This window comes from Blennius ocellaris (assembly GCF_963422515.1).
Source record: "Blennius ocellaris genome assembly, chromosome: 22".
In the NCBI taxonomy this organism is placed as follows: Eukaryota; Metazoa; Chordata; class Actinopteri; order Blenniiformes; family Blenniidae; genus Blennius; species Blennius ocellaris.
The window spans coordinates 13586152-13605818 of NC_137671.1; the positions used below are offsets into that span (position 1 = coordinate 13586152).

The 19667-nt window shown below is 44.1% G+C and overlaps 1 protein-coding gene across 1 annotated transcript; it reads left to right on the forward strand.

Annotated features, from left to right (window-relative positions):
- The first annotated feature begins 1624 nt into the window (after window positions 1-1624).
- Window positions 1625-19626, forward strand: dcn (decorin). Its single transcript, XM_080518125.1, has 8 exons — window positions 1625-1758; window positions 8481-8713; window positions 12445-12557; window positions 13977-14190; window positions 15096-15209; window positions 15371-15464; window positions 16719-16857; window positions 18130-19626. Exons 2-8 carry the CDS (start codon window positions 8500-8502, stop codon window positions 18328-18330), a joined length of 1089 nt encoding a protein of 362 aa, XP_080374251.1. The 5' UTR covers window positions 1625-1758; window positions 8481-8499; the 3' UTR covers window positions 18331-19626.
- The last annotated feature ends 41 nt before the right edge of the window (window positions 19627-19667 follow it).

Below are 19667 nucleotides of genomic sequence, written 5' to 3' on the forward strand. Positions count from 1 at the left end.
AAGCGTTTGCGGGATCAATTAAGATTTAATTAAAAACACCTGTAGGTTCAGTCAAGTGGAATGTTTTTGTTAATGACGCACTTCTGGAGTAATTTCACATTAAAATAGGCTCGCAGCTGTTCTTGAGAATTTAAGTCTTGTAAAGCACTGTCTTTTACTTTAAATGAGGAAGTCAGGCCAGTATATCCTTTTTTTTTTTTAATTATAAGCCGGAAACCGTAATACCAATAGTTAATGGCGAAAAAAGTTACTGATCATGGAATATTTTCTCCTAAAACAGAAACCTCTGAATTTTCATTAGAAAGTGCTTTTTTTTTCTTTTAAATCACTGGTTAACTTTTTTTTTTTTAATTATTATTATTTCCTTTTCCATGAACTACAGCCAAGTTGGTTGAGTGCAACATTGCGGGCCAGTGTTGTGAATAACAGTCATAAAGCAATTTCACAATAAGATGCCGGTTAACGATTCCAAACGGTGAATTAAGAGGAATTGAATGGAGTCACTCCAGTTTCAACAGGCTACTGTCACTGTGCTTTAGTCACTAGCAGCTGGACAATTTACTGCTTTGTTGATTCTTCTTGTCGTATTGAGTTTATAAAAATCTGTTTATCAAAATCTACTGATCATTCCTTCAACTGACCAATGAACTTTAGTAGATCTGAAACTACACCGAGCCCCTAAACATCACAGTATCGCTACAAGCATTAAAAAAAAGGCACAATTACTTCAGTTAGATGCGCAATAGAGAGTTTATACCCTTCTAACACTTGCTGAAATAAACTGATCAACTAATTTTAAATTAAAAGACTTTCATTTTTAGACTGGACAAGTTTTGCTCCCAGTTAGAAATAGTGGAACATTACATTTCAACCAGTTTTCCCCACTCGGGCTACCAAACATTCAGCAAGCGGCTCCACTGGATCTGCCCTATGGAGGTATTTTAGCAAACTTTTAATACATAATCCAAGTTTTCCACCTCCCACATTGCCGCTGGCAGTGCCCCCCCCCCCTGTCTCTGTCTCCAAGCCCAATGGGTCCAGCCTCATGGAGGAAGCCGAAACAAACGAAGGGCCGAGGCGTCAATCTCGGGAAAGGGTATAGGAACAAATGAAAAAAAAGTGTCCATAGAGTGTTTGTGTTTTTGTTGGTGCTGAATGGGAAATGAACGAGGGAGCGTGAAAGAGGCCAGGAGAGAGTTTGTGTGCGGAGCTCCACACAGGACCTATCATTACCAGATGTCACAGAGAGGGTGGCTGCCAGTCCAATCACTGCTTATTGCCTTAAACTCTCTGCCTCTTTCTCTTCCTTCATTCTTCTTGTCTTCCTGCCTCCCTCTCTCTCTCTCTCTCTCTCTCTCTCTCTTTCTGTACCATCCCCCCCTTCCTCCTCCTTTCTCCCGTCTCCTTTTCCAGCTGTTTTTTGGAAGCAGGCAGCGAGAAACGAGGGAAGTTCTCCACCAATTGTTTCGGTCCTGAGAGGAGCTGGACCCTCCCTCCATCTGTCTCTCCCCCTTCTCTCCCCCTATTACACTCTTCCTCTCTCACCCCTTCTCTCTCTCTCTCTCTCTCTCTCGCCCTCTCTCTCTCCTCCCCTTGTTGTGACAGAACACACCTGCTTGATCTTGGCTGCACGCGCTCCGAGTCCAATTACCCCATAGGCCCTCTCCACAGTCTCATCCCCCCACTCGGCTGGATTTTGGGAGTCAAGCTCATCTCAGCCACTTCTCCTCTCTTCGCCTTGCTCCTACCGAGAAACAGGTAAGTTTGATCCGTCAACTTTTTTTCTTGTGGGGGGAAAAAGTAGGAACCTTGATGTCTCGTTTGAGAGCAATGTAGCTGGATTAAGCAAAGGAAAAAAAAAAGACCAAAAAAACTTCGGAAAGTGTTCTCGCAAGAGCTTTAGTTCATTTTCACTGTTCCTCTTTATGACACAGATCAAAGTCACAGTATTTACCGGTGCAATGTGTGTCATGTCGGATTTGGATGTGTTTTATTCCACTGCTCCTCTGCAATCATGTGCTGTACATAGAAATAAATATATATATATATATTTATATTCCACACATGTTGCCAGGTCTTGTTCCCACAGAACATTTGGCTTCCGTGACGAGAGACCTTAATCATTCCCAGTCTGATCTGCATGCAGTCCAGTGAAAAGGGAAGAGAAGGGGGTGTGGTGGCAGTGTTGATGCTGGTGCCTCACTCCTCTGCCAAAAAAATCTATTCCTTTTGACCCCCCCCCCCCCCCCCCCCACCGCCCCGAATGGTCAGCTTGCTGCTTCACTTTTCTTGTCCGACTGAAGTGTTTTGACACTACTTTGTTAATCTGTGTCTTCAATCTCTGATTTCTCCCCATGTGTTAAAGTTTATCCATGGCTGACAATGGTTTGATTGTGAGAAAAGAAAAAAAAAAACAAAAGAAAGTTGTGGCATTATCCCCCCCCCCCCCACACACACACACACACACACACACACCCTCTCTCTCCTTCTGCCTTTGTTTAGCCTTGTTTCATTCTCTCTCTCCTCCTCTCTCTCTTTCTCCATGTTGCTTTTGGGCAAACTAATGGGGGGGAAGAAAAGTTTTTTTTTTTTTTTTTTTTAAACAAACATTGAATTTCTTTGTGTTGATTCATCCAATTACAACTTGTCAATCCTGATTGGGAAACTTTGGTTTGTTTTTTGGTGCTTCTCACACGTTCTGTTCCAGCAACCCTCATTTCAGATAGCAGCCAGACCATTTTAACCCCCATCTCTTATCTGTCTGCTCCGGTTCTGGTTCTTTTCAACGAATACACCCCCCCCCCCCCCCCCCCCCTCCTCCTCCCTTCCTGCCCGGCGTGGCGTATAACGCTGCTGCGTTTCCACAGAAGCAGAACAGAACCCAAATTGCTAGGGGGGGCAACTTGACGTGAGAGGCTTTGAAGAGATGAAAAAGAAAAAGAAAGGTGCTCTACCTGGCAACACACAGTGCTATTAATCCTATAATGGCACAGCCTCCTCTATCAAAGACAAGTCTGACGGCTTCCCGGCAAGCCACCACACAGATCCTAGCTAACTCATTACATCCTTTATGCCAGCAGGGGAGAAAAAAAAAAATGTAGAACCTAACAAGGCTCAGCTGCACTGAATGAAACCAAGAAACAACACAGAATCAAAAATGGCACTGAGAAAAGAGCATACGTGGTGCTGAGATACACTCGGAGCTACAAAAGCTGTTTCAGGAGTTAAGATTTTCAGTTGCAGCAAGCAGATGTTTAACATTTGAACCAGAAGTGAGTGAACCGAGGAGACAAGGCCCAGATCTGCTCTCAGGGGCTGCAAGTTCTATTTATTTATTTTTCCATCTGGATTTCAATTCCCTGGGTCGACAAGAGCCAAAGAACAATGGAATTAAATGGACATCAGCCATGAAGTCCCCCCCCCCTCACCTGTTTTTTTTTTTTTTTTTTTACAGGAATTCCAGAAAGTTCCACATGTTGGTCTTTCGAGCCAAAGTTTTTTAAGGGTCAGACAGGGAAAAGAAAATATTGTAGGCTAAAAGAGAAGAGCTGGGGAAGGGAGGGAACAGAGCCCAAACAGGGAGGAGGAGATGGAAAGAGAAGAAAGGGGGAGAAGAAGGTTGGGCAGCTCGTCCACGTTCTCTGCAGCACAGACTGTTGATAATGGGACTGAGGTTGATGGCAGGCCGACAGCTCTTCTCATGGACCAGCTGAAATGTGGTTTAACCACCTACTGGCTTTCTCATGCAGTGACTGTAACAAAAAACAACAACAGAAAATCAAAAACCAGGCGTGCTTTAAAGACCCTGCAATGATCTGTCAGTGATCGTTATTGGTCTGACACTTTCTCATAGTTTCGCTGCATAAAGACAAGCACATTTATCATAGTGGTTAAGACGAAAGAGGAATTTCCTTTTGGGCCCCAAAAAAAACATCCAGAATGATTTGGCTTTACTCATATTGCAAAAACTTTCTGGCTCTTCAAAATTGTTTACTGGCATTCTCTTTGGCACATTTTCCTCGCTGACAAAAATCCCCCTGCTGCATATCAGGAACTCGCTGGACGTGACGAGCACCGACTACTGTTTCGCCTATAACTCCAGCGTGGTCGTCGGTTATGCTTTTGTGTCTGTTTTTGAAAGCAGGTAGGAGTTGGAAGGGGGCGATCACTCACTTTCTGATGGGTTAAAAGGGCCACACGTGTTTTAAATGTCCCGTGGCCTTGTAAATACCTTCCAGTGATTCATTGCCGACAGACGCTCTGCAAAGGCAGATGCAGGCCTGTGGAGAGTTAAAGGGAGGGGGGGTGGAGGGGAAGGAGGGGGGGGGGGGGTGTAGCGGACAGGAGTGGAGGGTGGTAGCCAGTGTCTGCTGCACTTTTTTTTTTTGTCCATCCTGGTTTGATTAGCAGGAATTGTGAAACTTACATCAACGCTCAATTCTGCAGAAAGAGCAGGGATCTACTGTAACACGCCAACAAAAGGAGGCAACAAGGAGGAGAAAGTGACAAAGCAAACGGAGGGAAAATGACTTTACCTCCTTATGCAAGCTTTGCTTCCTGTCTGGGAATCATTAGTAATGGTAGGGCCAGACTCACGGAGGGAGGGAGATGAGACAAAGGAGGGAGACAGGAGAGTTGACACGAATGCCGCCGCCACAGGAAATGTCGATCTCCACCCCCTTTTCTCTTGGTCAGACACACATGACATGATGAATCACGGGTTTTCGGGATATGAGAATGGTACTTAGTAATATCTAGCACTCTATCTGTAACTCATCATTGACTGGGATTTTATAGATCTGTCTAACATAGAGTCCAAAGTTTTTGCAGCTGCCTCAAATTCAGACAAGACTTCTTCAGATATTTGATGATCGGCTTATCAATATGAAAAGTCCAAACCCATGAAGTCCAACATTCCTCAGAGAAACAAAAACTGCAGCAGAACTCGGTGTGATCGTTTGAGCAATTGCTTTTAGGGTTTTGCACTTTGAGTCTCTGACTTAAAGGCCACTGACAGGAAGGTTATTGTCCACCAGTTTTCCTCGTTCAGTGGTCAGTTCACCTCTTGGGAATAAAGACGGTCCCATTTCCACCCAGGAAACCATCATGACGCCCGCTACAACAGAACGTGGGACATCACTGACCATTTGTCAGTCGCAAACCCCATCGAACCAGTCGCTCGTCACACCATTTTATAAATCGTAATTTCGATTAACAGAAAAGTAAGTCAGGCTCCAGACGTTATACCATAGAAAACTATAATTCCAACTGTTTCTATGAGTAACGCATCAAGTTGACAGAGCCATCGTGTACGTTGACGTCATGCTTCTTTGGTTTAGTGCAGTCGTTAAGAATCACACTAAAATAATGAGGGAAAAGAGGATTTTTGCTCACGACACTAAGTTGTATCATGCTGAGCACATGTGAGGCCGTGATACTGCTGAGGGCTTCAGGTCACGGCGAGTTCCAGCACGCCGTTTTGATGTCTGGATTAAAAGGAACATATGTGTGTCCTATGTTCAATGGATGTGATAATAACGCCGCGGTTAACATAACAGAGTTAGAAGTAGTAGTGATGGATTAGGTTAAAGCCCGTCTGCAGGAAATGAATGTGAGCCCATGCAATGTCTCAGGAAGGCATGGCAACGAAACGTGCGAGTGTGTGTGTGGAGTTTAAAGCAGGGGCACCGTCTCAGTATAGGGTCCATCCTGCAGGGGCCCATGGAAACATCAGAGCAGATTGGTAATGAAAGACGTGGTGCCTGGGGCTCGACAAGCTGCCTCTTGTCTCTGTCCATATAGGTTCATCCCAGCCTCTGTTAACGCTTTCGATGTATGCTGGGACTGTAAAGGCCGACAGACAAGACTGACTCATTACTCCACCACTGTTCGTTTCATAAGAAGCCATTCTTCTTCTTCTTCTGGCTTCCATTAGAAGCTGCTGAGATGTTTATGGAGAAAGGCAGACAGATTGATGGGAGGACACACGGAGGTCTTTCAGAAATGCGGCACCACAGAACCGGCCCATGTATATCTGTTTATGTGCTCTTGGCCACGGGGTCAAAGCGAGGAGATACGGTTCAGGAGTTGGCAGTAAAGCCCAGTGTTAATTTGTGTGTGTTGCTGTTCCTTCAAACAGAGCTGGCATACTGGCTTTGTACTCAAATACACAATGTCTCAACAAGCAAGATTGTACCAGATGTGAGGCTTTCAATCGTTCTGTAAACGGACTTTCTCATGTTATTCAGAGTATTGGCAGTTAACGTGTCGTGCAACAAGGCAGGCCCAGTCAGTCTGGCATCTATAAAAAGGGGGGAACATCCAAAGGCATCTGAAGCTATCGACCCAGGAGTGCCTTGCATCCCTTAAATCCAAAAAGACGGCGGAAGGCTGCTGCCAAGTCTTACAAGACAAGGTTTTTGTTGGCGTGAACTCTCAGCTTTGCCGAGATACGAGATCCCAACGCGGCCAAGATTAGTCAGCCTGACGACGACTGGAACAACATGTTCCCCTGGATGTGCTCGTATGTTCAGACCGGAGCACTTTGTTTCAATGCCTCCCGCTGCAAGCGCATGCCAAATGTATGGAAAACTGCGCCTCGACGTTAAACACAACTCCAGACTCACCGCGTCGGCCTTTCGGGTGATTCTCTGCTTCGCAGCACAAGAGTTTAGAAAGTACTTTTAAAAGGAGAGTCGCCTCATTCAACACACTCTCTTCTCTCTGAATGGGAGTGATCCCAGTCTTGGTCATACTGTATGCAGGCACTGTAACCGCCGGACGGAGGCTGTGCAGTGTGTCAAAGCTGCAACCGTTTCGCGGACAAGGACTATAATTACCATTTGTGTATGGAGTCACTCCGAGCCACGATCCACACGACCCGACGTAACCTTACCGGGGGGGGGCTTACATCACGCCAGAGGATCCGGCTCATACTTTCTCTCGCTCGTTCTCACAGACGCACTATTAAAAATCTTTACAAGACTTTAACCCGGTGGGCTCCCACAGTCGGCGCAGTCAGAGGAAATTATTTAATGTTCCCCAACGCAAAGTCGGGAGAGTTCACGCGGTGTCGCGATGCGTCGGTGCCAACGAGATGCAGTGTGTCCTGGCATGTGGAACACATCGCTCTTGTTCCGCACGAGTACGGGAACATGCTAATTCACACTCGCGCAGAGCAACAGACGCATAAAGCATCTTCCCAACGCTCACAGGCCATATAAACCAGCCCCAAAGTTGCTCCCGGCCCCTTTGAAACGGGTGGTTTTGGGTTTAGTTTCATCATCCTGGTCACGATGTTCAGGTCAAGGTCGGCTGCGCAGCCAAACTGCTCCCAAAATCATTTGTTAGCAGCTGCGGCTCAAATCGGCCCTTTAATTATTGTGGGGAAGCGGCAATAGAAGCTGCAACGAGGAGACCTTGCCTCGGCTTTTCAAGACTGTGCCTGCGTGTGCCATTGTGTAAAAGGTCAGGAGGTTTGTAAGTGTGACCACATTGAGGGCAAGAGAGTGTGGTCGCGTTTAGAAATAGACAATAGTGAGGAAGTTGGATTCTCTGCATTCGGAGATGCACCGAGGATAAAAACGGTTACCATCCACAGCGGTATGACCGTGGACAGAGACACAGGCTCACACATGCTCGTGTCGACACCCACGGGCAGGTTTGAAGGCGTCGCTTAACTTTGAATGCGTGTTTTTGGGACTGTGAGAGGAAGCACCAATGCAAACCCCACACAGGAACACGGGAACACAGGAACGCGGGAACGCCCCACATTGGTTGTGTGTCGTCGTCGGTTTGGCGCAGGTGCTCCCAAGAAATTCACAGTCATGAAAGGTACTGCAAAAGCCAATCCAAGCCTTCTCGGCATTGTATGAACTCAATAGCGTTCATGTAAATTTGGTTGAATCTATTTGCAAAATATATCCTTTATCCAAAAACCTGAATTGTAAACATTTTTAAGATGTATAAACACATTATGGCGACGATGTCGACGGGTAGAACTGAGGTTGAACTGACTATATAGTTTAATTAATGCATTTATAACGTGAAAAAGGATTGTTAAGAACTGTTAAAGTAAGACATTGCACTGCCAAAAGCAAATTCTCGGCCAAGTGTTGTATCTTGAAACAGGAATGCTTAGATTGTGTCAAATTTCTCCTTTGCCTTTACATCAGGCCGCAGCGAAACCACGTTTCTCCGCCTGGGTGAAACAGTAAAACAGCTTGTTGGCCCAATAGCGTTAAATTGTTACACTGAAGTGTTTAAAGTTGTGGCTGCTGCCCTCCACCCTTCACCTTTTGACCTCTGGACTTCAGCCTCCTCTTCCTTTAACATCACTGAAGAATTCCCCACTCTCTCTCTCTCTCTCTCTCTATAACATCACATTACAAGATAAGAGACACTTAAACACTATTCAGTAGTTTGTAAATTGGCCGTTTTCAGAGCGTATCCACCCAAACCTCTGCGACGTGTCATTCCAGGCTCCCTGCTCACGGCACCATGAGGTCAGCCTGTCTCTCTCTGCTCCTGGTCACGGCTTGCTGGGCTTTGCCCTTCCGTCAGTCGGGCTTCCTGGACTTCATGATGGACGACCCCGGATCCGGAGATCTTCCCGAAGTGATCCCTGACCTTGGCAGTCAGCCCATGCCCGCCGGGCCCAAGTGCCCCTTCAGATGCCAGTGCCACCTCCGTGTGATCCAGTGCTCGGACCTCGGTAAGAACCGTGACGCTGCATTCAGCCGTGTACTGGATATTGTTCGTATCAATGTAGAACATAGATTTAATGAAACTTGGGTATTTATGATAGTGGTGTTAACATGTTGCCTGTGCATTAGAACAAATGACTTGTACAACATGACCACCCTATTTTCTATTGAAATAATTGTGTAAAATGTCATCGCCCAGTCGGAAGTACTGTCCTACGGTTGTTTACCAGTTCAGAAGAAAGGTGGTAGCCAAGAAATTTGGCAAACAGGAAAACAAAGTATAGTGCATAATGAGATCCTACAATTCTTTATCTATTTATTTATGTATTTTTTTCATAAATTGATCACAACTTAATCAGGTGCACATTTAATCTGGAACTTGCCTGTAGGGTGTCCCTACTGTAGAGAAACTTGATCATTCACCAATGCAGCCTCAAGTCGTGATGATCCCTCTACCTTACTTCAAGATTATTGTTTTCATGTTGGCCATTGTTGCATAATACGGACTGAAGAACAGAGAGTTCCAACACTTTGAGTATTTGCTGGTTGCACGATGCTACTTATTTTTTCATTGTTGTTTTTGTTTGTCTGTTGTCTTCACGTGGCTGAGCCTCCGGAGGCAGATCGGCGGTGTGTTTTTCTTCTTGTGGCGTCACCACAGAACGAAATTGCCTCCACTTGTGGAAAATGTGTGGACTGGTTAACACCTAACACATTCAAGATGACTTTGCAAATTTCCTTCCAGTCTCATAACCCCCCCCCAAAAAAAAACATATATTGAATGGAAGCGTTTGGAAAATTGAAATGGGTTTACATTTTTTTTCTTGTAACCTAATTCCTAAAAAAAAATGACCTCCAGACATATAATCCACATAACCTAAAGAGAGTGTGACACTCCTCTCATCCCCCATCCATTTTCTTCATCCCATCCTCCATTTGGCGCTGTGGCCCGGATTCCATACCGCTGAGCTCAGCGTTGAAGGAGCAGATCTTGAGGTCAGACGGGCGGCTGTGCAATAAATGTACAGTAAAACTACAACGGAGTGACACTGCTCGTTTTGGGGAGCAGGAAATAAAGAGTCACCGACTCTCTTCCCTCCACCCAAACCCACAGGGTCAGTGGAAGGGTGTATTAGGTTGCACTTTCTTTTTTTTCTTAATTTTATTTTGCAAAGCCGTCCAAAGAACATGACACGAGTGTTGCTACGCTAAACGCTCACAGATGCCGGTGAGTCTCGTTCCGCTTCCTGTAACAACGGTATTATTTTCTACCTCCCGGCCAATCGTTGTTTTCAGGGCCGGTCTCAGGAAAGTCCTGCAAATATCCATCAATCATCCCAAGCTTGTACCCCCCCCCCCCCCCCCCCCCCCCCCAACATAAAGTGAGGCTGAAAGACAACAATTACTTAGTCAGCTTTTCTTTTTTTCTTTTACCTCCGCTCAGTCATAACAATTTACTCAATTGCCGTCTTTGTTGTTTGGAGCTTATCTGCTATGTTTTTCTAATCTGATGTATAGCATATACAACGGCTTGAGTCATCTCGCAAACATGGCGGCAGAAAAGTCCCCGGCCTATTATATAAAAGTGCTTCCCCGCTCCGTTGAGTTTGATAGATTCTCTGGCTCTAGCCTTTGTTTGTGAAGGGAGGGGCGTGAGCTTGACGGAGACAGAGGGAGGAGACGGGGAGGTGGAGGGCGGCGCCGAGGCGACGGCGTACAGGAAATAAGGAATATATAGATTCACGTTCGGATTTGGGAACGTGGGCAGGTGGTTCGGACGAGTTTGGAGGAACGGGCAGCTGTAGAGAGAAATATTCATAAAAAAAAAATGTTCCATTACATCATGGCTCCCCAAAGACCCAGTCTGATGCCTGGATTCTTCACTCCTGGATCAGGACCGTTGTTCCCCCCCGAGCCCCCATCTGCTGTCCAGACCTGCTGGCGCACACACACACACACACACACACACACACACACACAGGACAGAGGTGTCCGCTCATTATTCAAAAGCATGCTTTTTTTCCCCCAAACGTGACTCTGAGCCAAGATATTAAAAGTTGTGCTCTGCGGCTGCCAACTCCGCCAGAACATCTCAGCCGATTAGTGAAAGCGAGGAGCCCGTTTGCAGTCGAGGACACCATGTTCCTAAAAAAAAACACCGTTGAAACTGCATCTTGTGAAAGAGCTGCAACCAAGTCCGTATGGTCCCACACCCTCTGACCGACCCTCCCCACACCGTCCAGACTGGCCCCAATCCAATACTCGCCGTTCGATGATGAGCTTGTCGAACGGATATTACATAAACGCTTGTCATTATCCCTTTGGAAAAATTGTAGACGATTGCAGTTGATTTCCCAATCCCCGATGAGAACATGACTAATAGTCTCATTTCTTCTATTCACGACCTGCCAGGTACCTAAAAATCAGACGCTGACATTCAATTATTTTGCTCTCGCTTGTCAGCTTCCCTTATTTTTTAGCACAAATCAAGTCTTTTTTCCCGGCGGCGATGTTTGTGTGAACAGAAGTCGTCACCGCTTTGACGACTGAAACCATCCGGAGTGTGAGCGCCGTGGGTTAAACAGTTTACTCTACGCCTCCCCGTCTCAGACGGAGAACCCGTCATTACGGGTGTCGCTGCAGTTTTCAGCGAAGCTGGATCTCCCGGGTGCTTCCAGACTCTTCTGTCTGCAGATTCCATTTTCTGTGTCGCGTGCGATCGTGACGCGTTGGCGTCCAAAAGATACCTCACGGTCCAGGTATGCAGTCGCCTCCTGGGTCCAAAGAGGAAATGTACTTTCCAGGTCTTGATCTAACTTGACCTTCCGTCTGGACGGCGAAGGTGCCGCGTCGGCGCGTCGAGAGCTCTTGTTTTTGGGGGTTTTTTTTGCTGTTGGCGTTTTCTTGTCCAGAAGGATTTGTTCAAGAAATGAATGTCGGAGTTAAAGAGGTGAAAATCACAAAGGTGTAATGAAGGGAAAAAAATAGAGAAAAAGAGGGGTGAAAAAGGAAAAAGAAAAGGGAAAAAAAATTAAAAAAGGGAAAAAATTATAAAAAGGAAAGAAAAACAGAAAAAGAAAAAGAGAAAAAAAGAAAAAAATTAAAAAGGAAAGGAAAAAAGGGGGGGAAAGGACAAAAAGGGGGAAAAAGAAAGAAAAAAGGGAAAAAAAAAAATTTTAAAAAGGGAAAAAGAGGAAAAAAAAGGATTTTATTTTTTTTTAAAGGAAAGAAAAAAGGAAAAATGACAAAAAAGAGGGAAAAAAGAGAAAAAGAAAAATGTACTTTCATGGTCCGATTCCATCAGACGTGCGTCGAAGCACACACACACACAAAAGCGGACGTATTTGTGAATGTTCGCCAAAAATAATTCTCATTAAGCTTATTATTATTCTTTATACCTGTACAACAGTGCTGTACGTCTTTTGCCAGAACTCTAATGGATTTCTTTGCAGCTCCACAGTGACGGCTTCAGATATCCGCTGACAAAAACAAGATCACTTGGATTCAACATGTCATTTAACTCTGGTTTATTCTCAGGCCTCTATAGGAGGAAGGTACACACCTTTGTCTAGCAAAAGTGAAAACACATTCTCTGATTAATATAATTGAAGTAACAGCCGCAGTAGAGTTCTTATATTAGAAAAAGGACATTAAAGTTACTCAACTTGGAATATTAAACAACTACGATGCGAAAACTTCCAGGCGAATCCAGTTGATAACAATGAGTTTCTCGTTTCAGGCCTGAAGTCCGTTCCCGAGGACATCCCCGATGACACCACGCTGCTGGACCTGCAGAACAACAAGATCACCGAGATCAAGGAAAACGACTTCAAGAACCTCAAAGGGCTGCACGTAAGAAGCTTTGAACTGTTGACTTTAACACAAATGCTGACGAGGAGCTTCGAACTGACGGAGGAACAATAGAGGCAGGGGACATGGCGAGAGGACAGACACTGAGGAGGAAACGACACACCCAGAAAAACACAAAACAAGTTTTTTCTGAAGTACTTAGTGCCGGGTTGTGTGCTCCTTTTTTTTTTATTCCCCTTTATTATGCAATAGTTGGTCTTATGTAACCGACTGCAGCCCCTCTGCAACATTAAACTCCCCTTGGGGAAACAAGTCGTGCAATAAAGCTTCATTTCTCAAGCTATGATTTATACAGTCCGTGCAAATGTTATGTAATTTTTCTGTGTTTGTATATTTCCAGTCACAGTCCGTTCCCCGTGACTCACGAGCAATTCTCCCTCATCCTTATACATGTAATGCTCTTCTTCATCAATCATTGCCACCTAGAACCCCCCCCCCCAACGACTTGCCAGGTGCATGGAAAAGTATTCACCCCCGAGGCCTTTCAGCCTCAAAAGCCTCACGCCTCCAAACTCGCCGTCGCTTTTCTCCCTCGCAATAAATACTTGTGTCTGCCGGGCGGAGTAATGAGGCCGGCCTCTCCGAGGGGACGGTCCACATGCCTCACACTGACTCACGTCTGCCTCCCGAGGGGAACAGCGGGAGTGAGATTCCTGTCCAAGAGCTCGCAGTGGACTTGAACTTGACCTTCCATCTGGACGGCGAAGGCGCCGCGTCGGAGCGCCGAACAGTCGAACAGCTGCGAGAGCTCTCGTTTCTGTTTTGTTGTTGTTGTTATTGTTGTTTTCTTGTCCAGAAGGATTTGTTCAAGAAATGAATGTCGTAGTTAAAGAGGTGAAAATCACAATGGTGTAACGAAGGAAAAAGAAAAAAAATAGAGAAAAAGAGGGGTGAAAAAAGAAGAAAAAAGAGAAGGAAAAAAGAAAAGGCAAAAGGAAAAAAAATTTTAAAAGAAAAGGAAAAAAGAGGGAAAAAAGAAAAAAAGAGAAAAAGAAAAAAAGAAAGAAAAAAGAGAAGAAAAAGAAAGAAAAAAGGGAAAAATGAAAAAAGACAAAAAAAGACAAAAATTTGAAAAAGGAAAAGAAAAGGAAAAGGACAAATAGAGAAAAAAGAGGGAAAAGGGAAAAAAGAAAAAAAGGAAAAGGAAAGAAAAAAGACAAAAATGGAAAAAAGGAAAAAAAAGACAAAAAAGAGGGAAAAAAGGGAAAAAACAAAAGAGAAAAACCCAAAATGTAACATTTGAGATGAAGTTTAAATCCCACGCTGGAGGAATATTGAACGCGATCAAAACAAGAACCGACTGATAAGAGAGAAAAGTGGCGACAAAAAAACCCGTCTTCCCTTCGCCGCCGCCCCACGCGGCCACAATACAAGACTCACCTTCCTCATTTCTCTTTTCAGGCTCTGATTCTCGTCAACAACAAAATCACCGTCATCCACGCCAAGGCCCTCTCGCCTCTGACCAAGCTGCAGCGCCTCTACCTGTCCAAGAACATGCTGAAAGAAATGCCCGCCAACATGCCCAAGAGCCTGCAGGAGCTGCGCATCCACGAGAACGAGATCACCAAGATCAAGAAGGCCTCCTTCCAGGACATGTCCAACATGATCGTCATGGGTACGGCCACCACTACAACACACAAAGGGTGTCGCCAAAGTGAAACGTGACAGTTTGTGGAAATATTGAATTCGAGGACGTGGTAGTCGTACATATATGTTACACTTGAAAACGGAATTTGGGATATAATTAAATAACTTTAAGGAAGTACATTTAACTGGGCTAAAATGTGCCAAAAATAGGCCCGTAGTGTGCAAGAACCTTTACAAAACCCATTAAAGAAAAGTGTTCATCTAAAGTACAGCGATAGATTATGCAAAGCCTGTAATTAGCTTGTAATCTGATGCTTTATTAATTTATCCATTATAAGTTTGATGACTTGGCATCTATGCTGCCGTACCTTGCTTTGGGTTACTTCAAAGGGCCAAAACCTTTGAACTTATTTAGAATCGGTTTAACTGTAGGAATTTGTTTAACAATTGGATATAGGAGCATGTAAGTATCATCTTACTAACTTAACTTAACTATCTTACTAACTACGTTACATTATATCATATTATTAGTTAGTTGTGTGTCAAACATGCCTCCAGCACATGTTTTTTTTCCTTTGTTCTGAAGCGAAGACATTCTCTCACTCAATTCCAACCACGAAGACGACGTTCTGTCATTTAACAACTGAAGCTCCAAAAGTGGATTCCGACACTGAAAATGCTTCAACGAGGGAGTTCTGATCCCTTCTGGGACTAACGGGGAAAATCGGGTGTGAAGTAAACAACTCCTCCGCGAACACAAGCTATTCTCTTGCTCAAGAGTTTATTCCCGAGTCAGCGCTTTCTTCCCGCAAAAAAAACACCAGGACAGGAATTCACTCCATCAACATGATCCATTACTGCTCCTCTCCCTCGCCCCTGCTCCCTTCTTTGTTCGTCTCCAATTGTTCCTCCATTCTCTCCCTCGTTTTCCAGAGCTCGGCTCCAACCCTCTGAAGAGCGCGGGAATCGAGGCCAGCGCCTTCAGCGACCTGAAACGCGTCTCGTACATCCGCATCGCCGACACCGAGATCACGGAAATCCCCAAAGGTACCGCCGACATTTGGTTTTAACCCGAGTCCGGGCGGGGCGAAGGGTTGACGCACATTCCGAAGGGTTCGCTGTGTAAAAAGCTGCCCCCTCGTATCCCGTCGAACCGACGGTGGTATTTAGAGGAGTCTGACGATAATCCGGCTCTCGTGCCTCGGCAGGCCTGCCCGGCTCGCTGTCTGAGCTCCACCTGGACGGGAACAAGATCTCCAAAGTCACAGCTGGAGGCCTCAAAGGCCTGAAGTCCCTGGCTAAGTAAAAACCACCGCTTTGCTCACCTCCTTTCAATCCTCTCATTGTGTAAAGCCCGAGTTCAGAAAACTCAGAACTTAACTTGTACCTTCAGACGATAAAATTAAGATCCATATTTAGAAATACAAACACAAAATCTAATTATTCGCCTCTCAGTAATTAAATCTGAGTTTAAGTCTAAAGCGCTCATGAAAACCTACCAGGTCACGTCTGATACCAAACTTTTTTTTTTTATTACGTTATAGTGGAACGAAACAAGAAGAGAAATGTCTGAAGTAGACGTAAAACCCCGTCTTTGTTTTCCTCGTGTTGAATTCAACATCTTGCAATGTTACTTCCTGTTTACTTTTCTGCATCGTTAAACCCAAACAGTGGTTTACAGCTAGTTTAACTTAATGGAGTGACTCTCACCATATTTATACGTGCTTCCGGAAAACCACAACAAATAGAAATCCAAGAGGATATGATTTTTTTTTTTTGCATTTTCTAATATTTTTTCTAATATTTTATTTTATCATGGACATTTCAATCTTATTTATTTAGTTGTTTATTTATTTTTGCTATTTATTTAATTGTGTTATTGTTTTACTATTTATTTATTTTGTTATTTATGTTTTATTATTTATTTATTATTGTTTTATTTATTTATTTATTGTTTTATTACTTATTTATTATTCCTTTATTAATTTACAGGATAACCCCTGGAGATGTGACATCTCGTTTGAGATGAATAGAAAAAAAAATTTTTTTTTTTAATGCAAAATAACAACTACAGTTCAAGAAGATTTTGCAGTTTTGCTCAAAACAACGTCAGGATTTAGTACAAAGGAAATCTAGATTCCAATTCTAGGTTTAGTCGGCTTTCAATGAAGTTTGATTTATTTGTTCAAATATTAACATTTCAACTCCACCTTTCACTTCTGACTCATCCTTTAATAGAACAATTTCGCAACAAATCAACACAAGTTGCCCAAATGCGACCCGAATAAACCATCAAATAACATTGTGCTTTGGAAATGAGATTATTCAGTCGGCTTGTTGCATTTCCTTTGTAACCTTTGATTACTTTTAAAAGCTGTCAATTTTATTAAGAACTAAATGATCTGCATGGAATAAACTGACCTCTTAGTTTTCAAACTCTGCCCTGATTGGCCGCCGGGGCCCAGGGGGCGTGGCGCTGAAGTAGGAAGTAGAAGCGACAGTTCAAGCTTTGTGAAGCCTTTCAGTTTCTCCAACCGGCCGATCGTGTCCCCGCAGACTCGGCCTGAGCTACAACGAGATCAGCTCGGTGGAGAACGGGACCCTCGCCAACGTGCCTCACCTGCGGGAGCTCCACCTGGACAACAACGCCCTGACCGCCGTCCCCCCCGGCCTGTCCGAGCACAAGTACATCCAGGTAGCCGTATGACACACTGTCAACACTGTACGACTGCTTTGTGTCAAAGGCCAAGATCAAAGGATGAGTGTTTGGGTTTTTGTTTTGTTTTTTGCAACCGTTTCGACCTCGTTCTCTCGCGGTCCGTTCGGCCTCAAACACGCTGCGAATGTTTACTCTGCGGCGATTGGTTTGTTTAGTTTTTCGCAGTCCGATTACAAGTCAACCGAGGCTCACATAACAAGAACCACATGGACTCGTTTAAGAGCTCGTTTGCCGAGTGGGCTGTCGGTACTGCAGTTTCCCCATCTCTGTCTGCAGGGTACGGCCTGTTCACGTCTAATAAACAACTGACTTATCTCAACAAAACCTCTTTCATTTTGGGGCAATTTCTGCAGAACAAAATGTGCTTTGTTCATTAAATAAAGGGGCCAAAGTGGACGAATCGTAGGGAAAACCTGAGTCATCCGTTACCTTTACAAGCAAGCCGGGAATCAAACTGGGCAGTAAACGAACAAGGCAACTGACATCAGGGGTCTGCAGCCTTTGTGGCCAAAACAGTTTTCACAATTTTCCACCAAAGACAATTTTTTATAAACCAAGATTGAGGTTGCATTAATATTTTATTACATTTTTAGCTGTTTATAGTGATTTTTTTTCATCTTTTATTTCATGGATTTTACCCATTTAAGCTACTTTATGCATCTTGGCTATTTTAGCCGCTTTAGCCATTTATAGCTGCGGTGCGTTTCCTGTGGTCAGTTTCGCTATACAGTAACAGCATTTTTGTTTCTTTTATCCTTCTTTTTTCATCTTTCCATCATTTTCCCTTTTCTATTTTTGTTTTGTTTTCCTGAGACAAAAAAATCCTCCACATACAATTTCAACCATTTTTACTAAATTAAACTATAATTTATTATTTATATATATTTTTTTATCAACTTTTCGTGTTTTTTTTCTTAGCCTGAAGATTAGACCATAACTGAAAAAAAAAAATCAATGTGGTATGCAAATCATTTTGTATCATTTAGTTTGTGAAAGCTTCAGGGAGCCACTACAGTGGGGCTGAAGAGCCATGTGTGGCTCCAGACCTGCATTTCCTCCCTTCTTTTATTTCATATATATATATTTTTTTAAGATTTTGAACTTTTTTATGATCGTTTTTCCCCGTTTCTGTGCAGCATTGATCTTCTCATTATCATCCAGGAAACTCTTGGTTTTTTTTGACGTGACTCATGGTGACGTTCATCGGTCTACATTCCCCCCCCCCCCCCCCCCCCCACTTCCCTCCAGGTGGTCTACCTCCACGCCAACAAGATCGCCGTCGTGGGCACCGAGGACTTCTGCCCCCCCGGCTTCAACACCAAGAAGGCCTCGTACTCCGGCATCAGCCTGTTCAGCAACCCGGTGTCCTACTGGGAAGTCCAGCCCGTCACCTTCCGCTGCGTCTTCAACCGCTCCGCCATCCAGCTGGGAAACTACCGGAAGAAGTAGAGGCGCCGCCGAGCGTTTGTAAATGAGCGCGTGAACGTTTTGATGCAAGTGTGTGTGTGTGTTTTCCTCTCTCTCTCTCTCCATCCCTCCCTTTCCCCGACCCCACCCCAAAAAAACCCCATAAAAGAAAATGACTGCCGCCCCCCCCCCCCCTTTTCTGCATATGACAACGTTGTTAATCCACACACGCTTTCATAAAACTCTACCGGACATGGACCTTAACACACAACATTTAAACGTCACACACGGCTTCCAGCGAAAAACAGTAAGAAGTGATGAATGTGTAGAACTTGTGCAGATCAAAATTCAGAAATGAACCTGAACCACAACCCCCCCCCCCAAAAAAAAATACATTTTTTTCAGCCACTGTGTAAAATTCTATGAGCGCTGGCCTGTAGAGCAGGCAGCCGAAGGGTTAACTTGTGTCTTACCTTCGAACCACCGGTGTACTTAGAGAATGTACGAGATATTTCCTGTGTACCAAGGAGTGGGGTGGGGGGGTGCGACATTACCCAGCTGCACCCCTCCAGAGAGTTTCTATTTGTATTGTGTCTTCGATTCAAGTAGAGATATAAAAGAGAAAAAAAAAGCAAACCTTGACTTCGATCACGTTGTGATTTCTTTTCGCTTTTCGCCGTCGCTTTGGTCCTGCGTGTTTTCACCCCTTTCTCTTCGTCCACATTCCACCCCCCCCCCCCCACCCACCCCCACCCCTCCTCCACCCGCTGTGCATTTTCCATCACAACAAGGTGAACATAGAGTCGAAAAATGTAGAATAAACCACGTGTTTAGTTTTTTTGTTGTTGTTTTTTTTAAAACAGAAGCCATTTTCCAAAGATTTATATGCATGCTATTATTCTTTTTTTTTTCTTTTCTTCAACTTGACCCTGATGCTTTCTGGATTTTGCTTGTATGTATGTCTCTCTGTTATACCTGCTTTTTTTTTTTTTTCTTTTTTTTTTGGGGGGAAAGAAAAAAAAAAAAAAAAAAAGTTAAAAAAAAAGTTAAAATGGAGGGTGTATGTAGACCGGCATGCCCGCGACACCCGAGTTGGCGTAAATGTTGTATGTATAGACGCTGTATATAAATGCTGTATAAAAAAAAAGGGAAAAAAAAAGACAAATATCTTTGCTTAAAAGCACAAGCACTTACCATAGCTCAGACTTTAATATATCTGCAACAAGGGTGTTTCTTTATTTTCTTTTTTTTTTTTCTCTCTCTTTACCCTCCCCCCCTCCGGAGCAAGGGCTCCAGCTACGGTGTCCTGAAACAAAATAAAACTACTAATAACGGAAACGGTAGCAGTTTTTCATGGCCGCAGATTGCTTTATTAATAT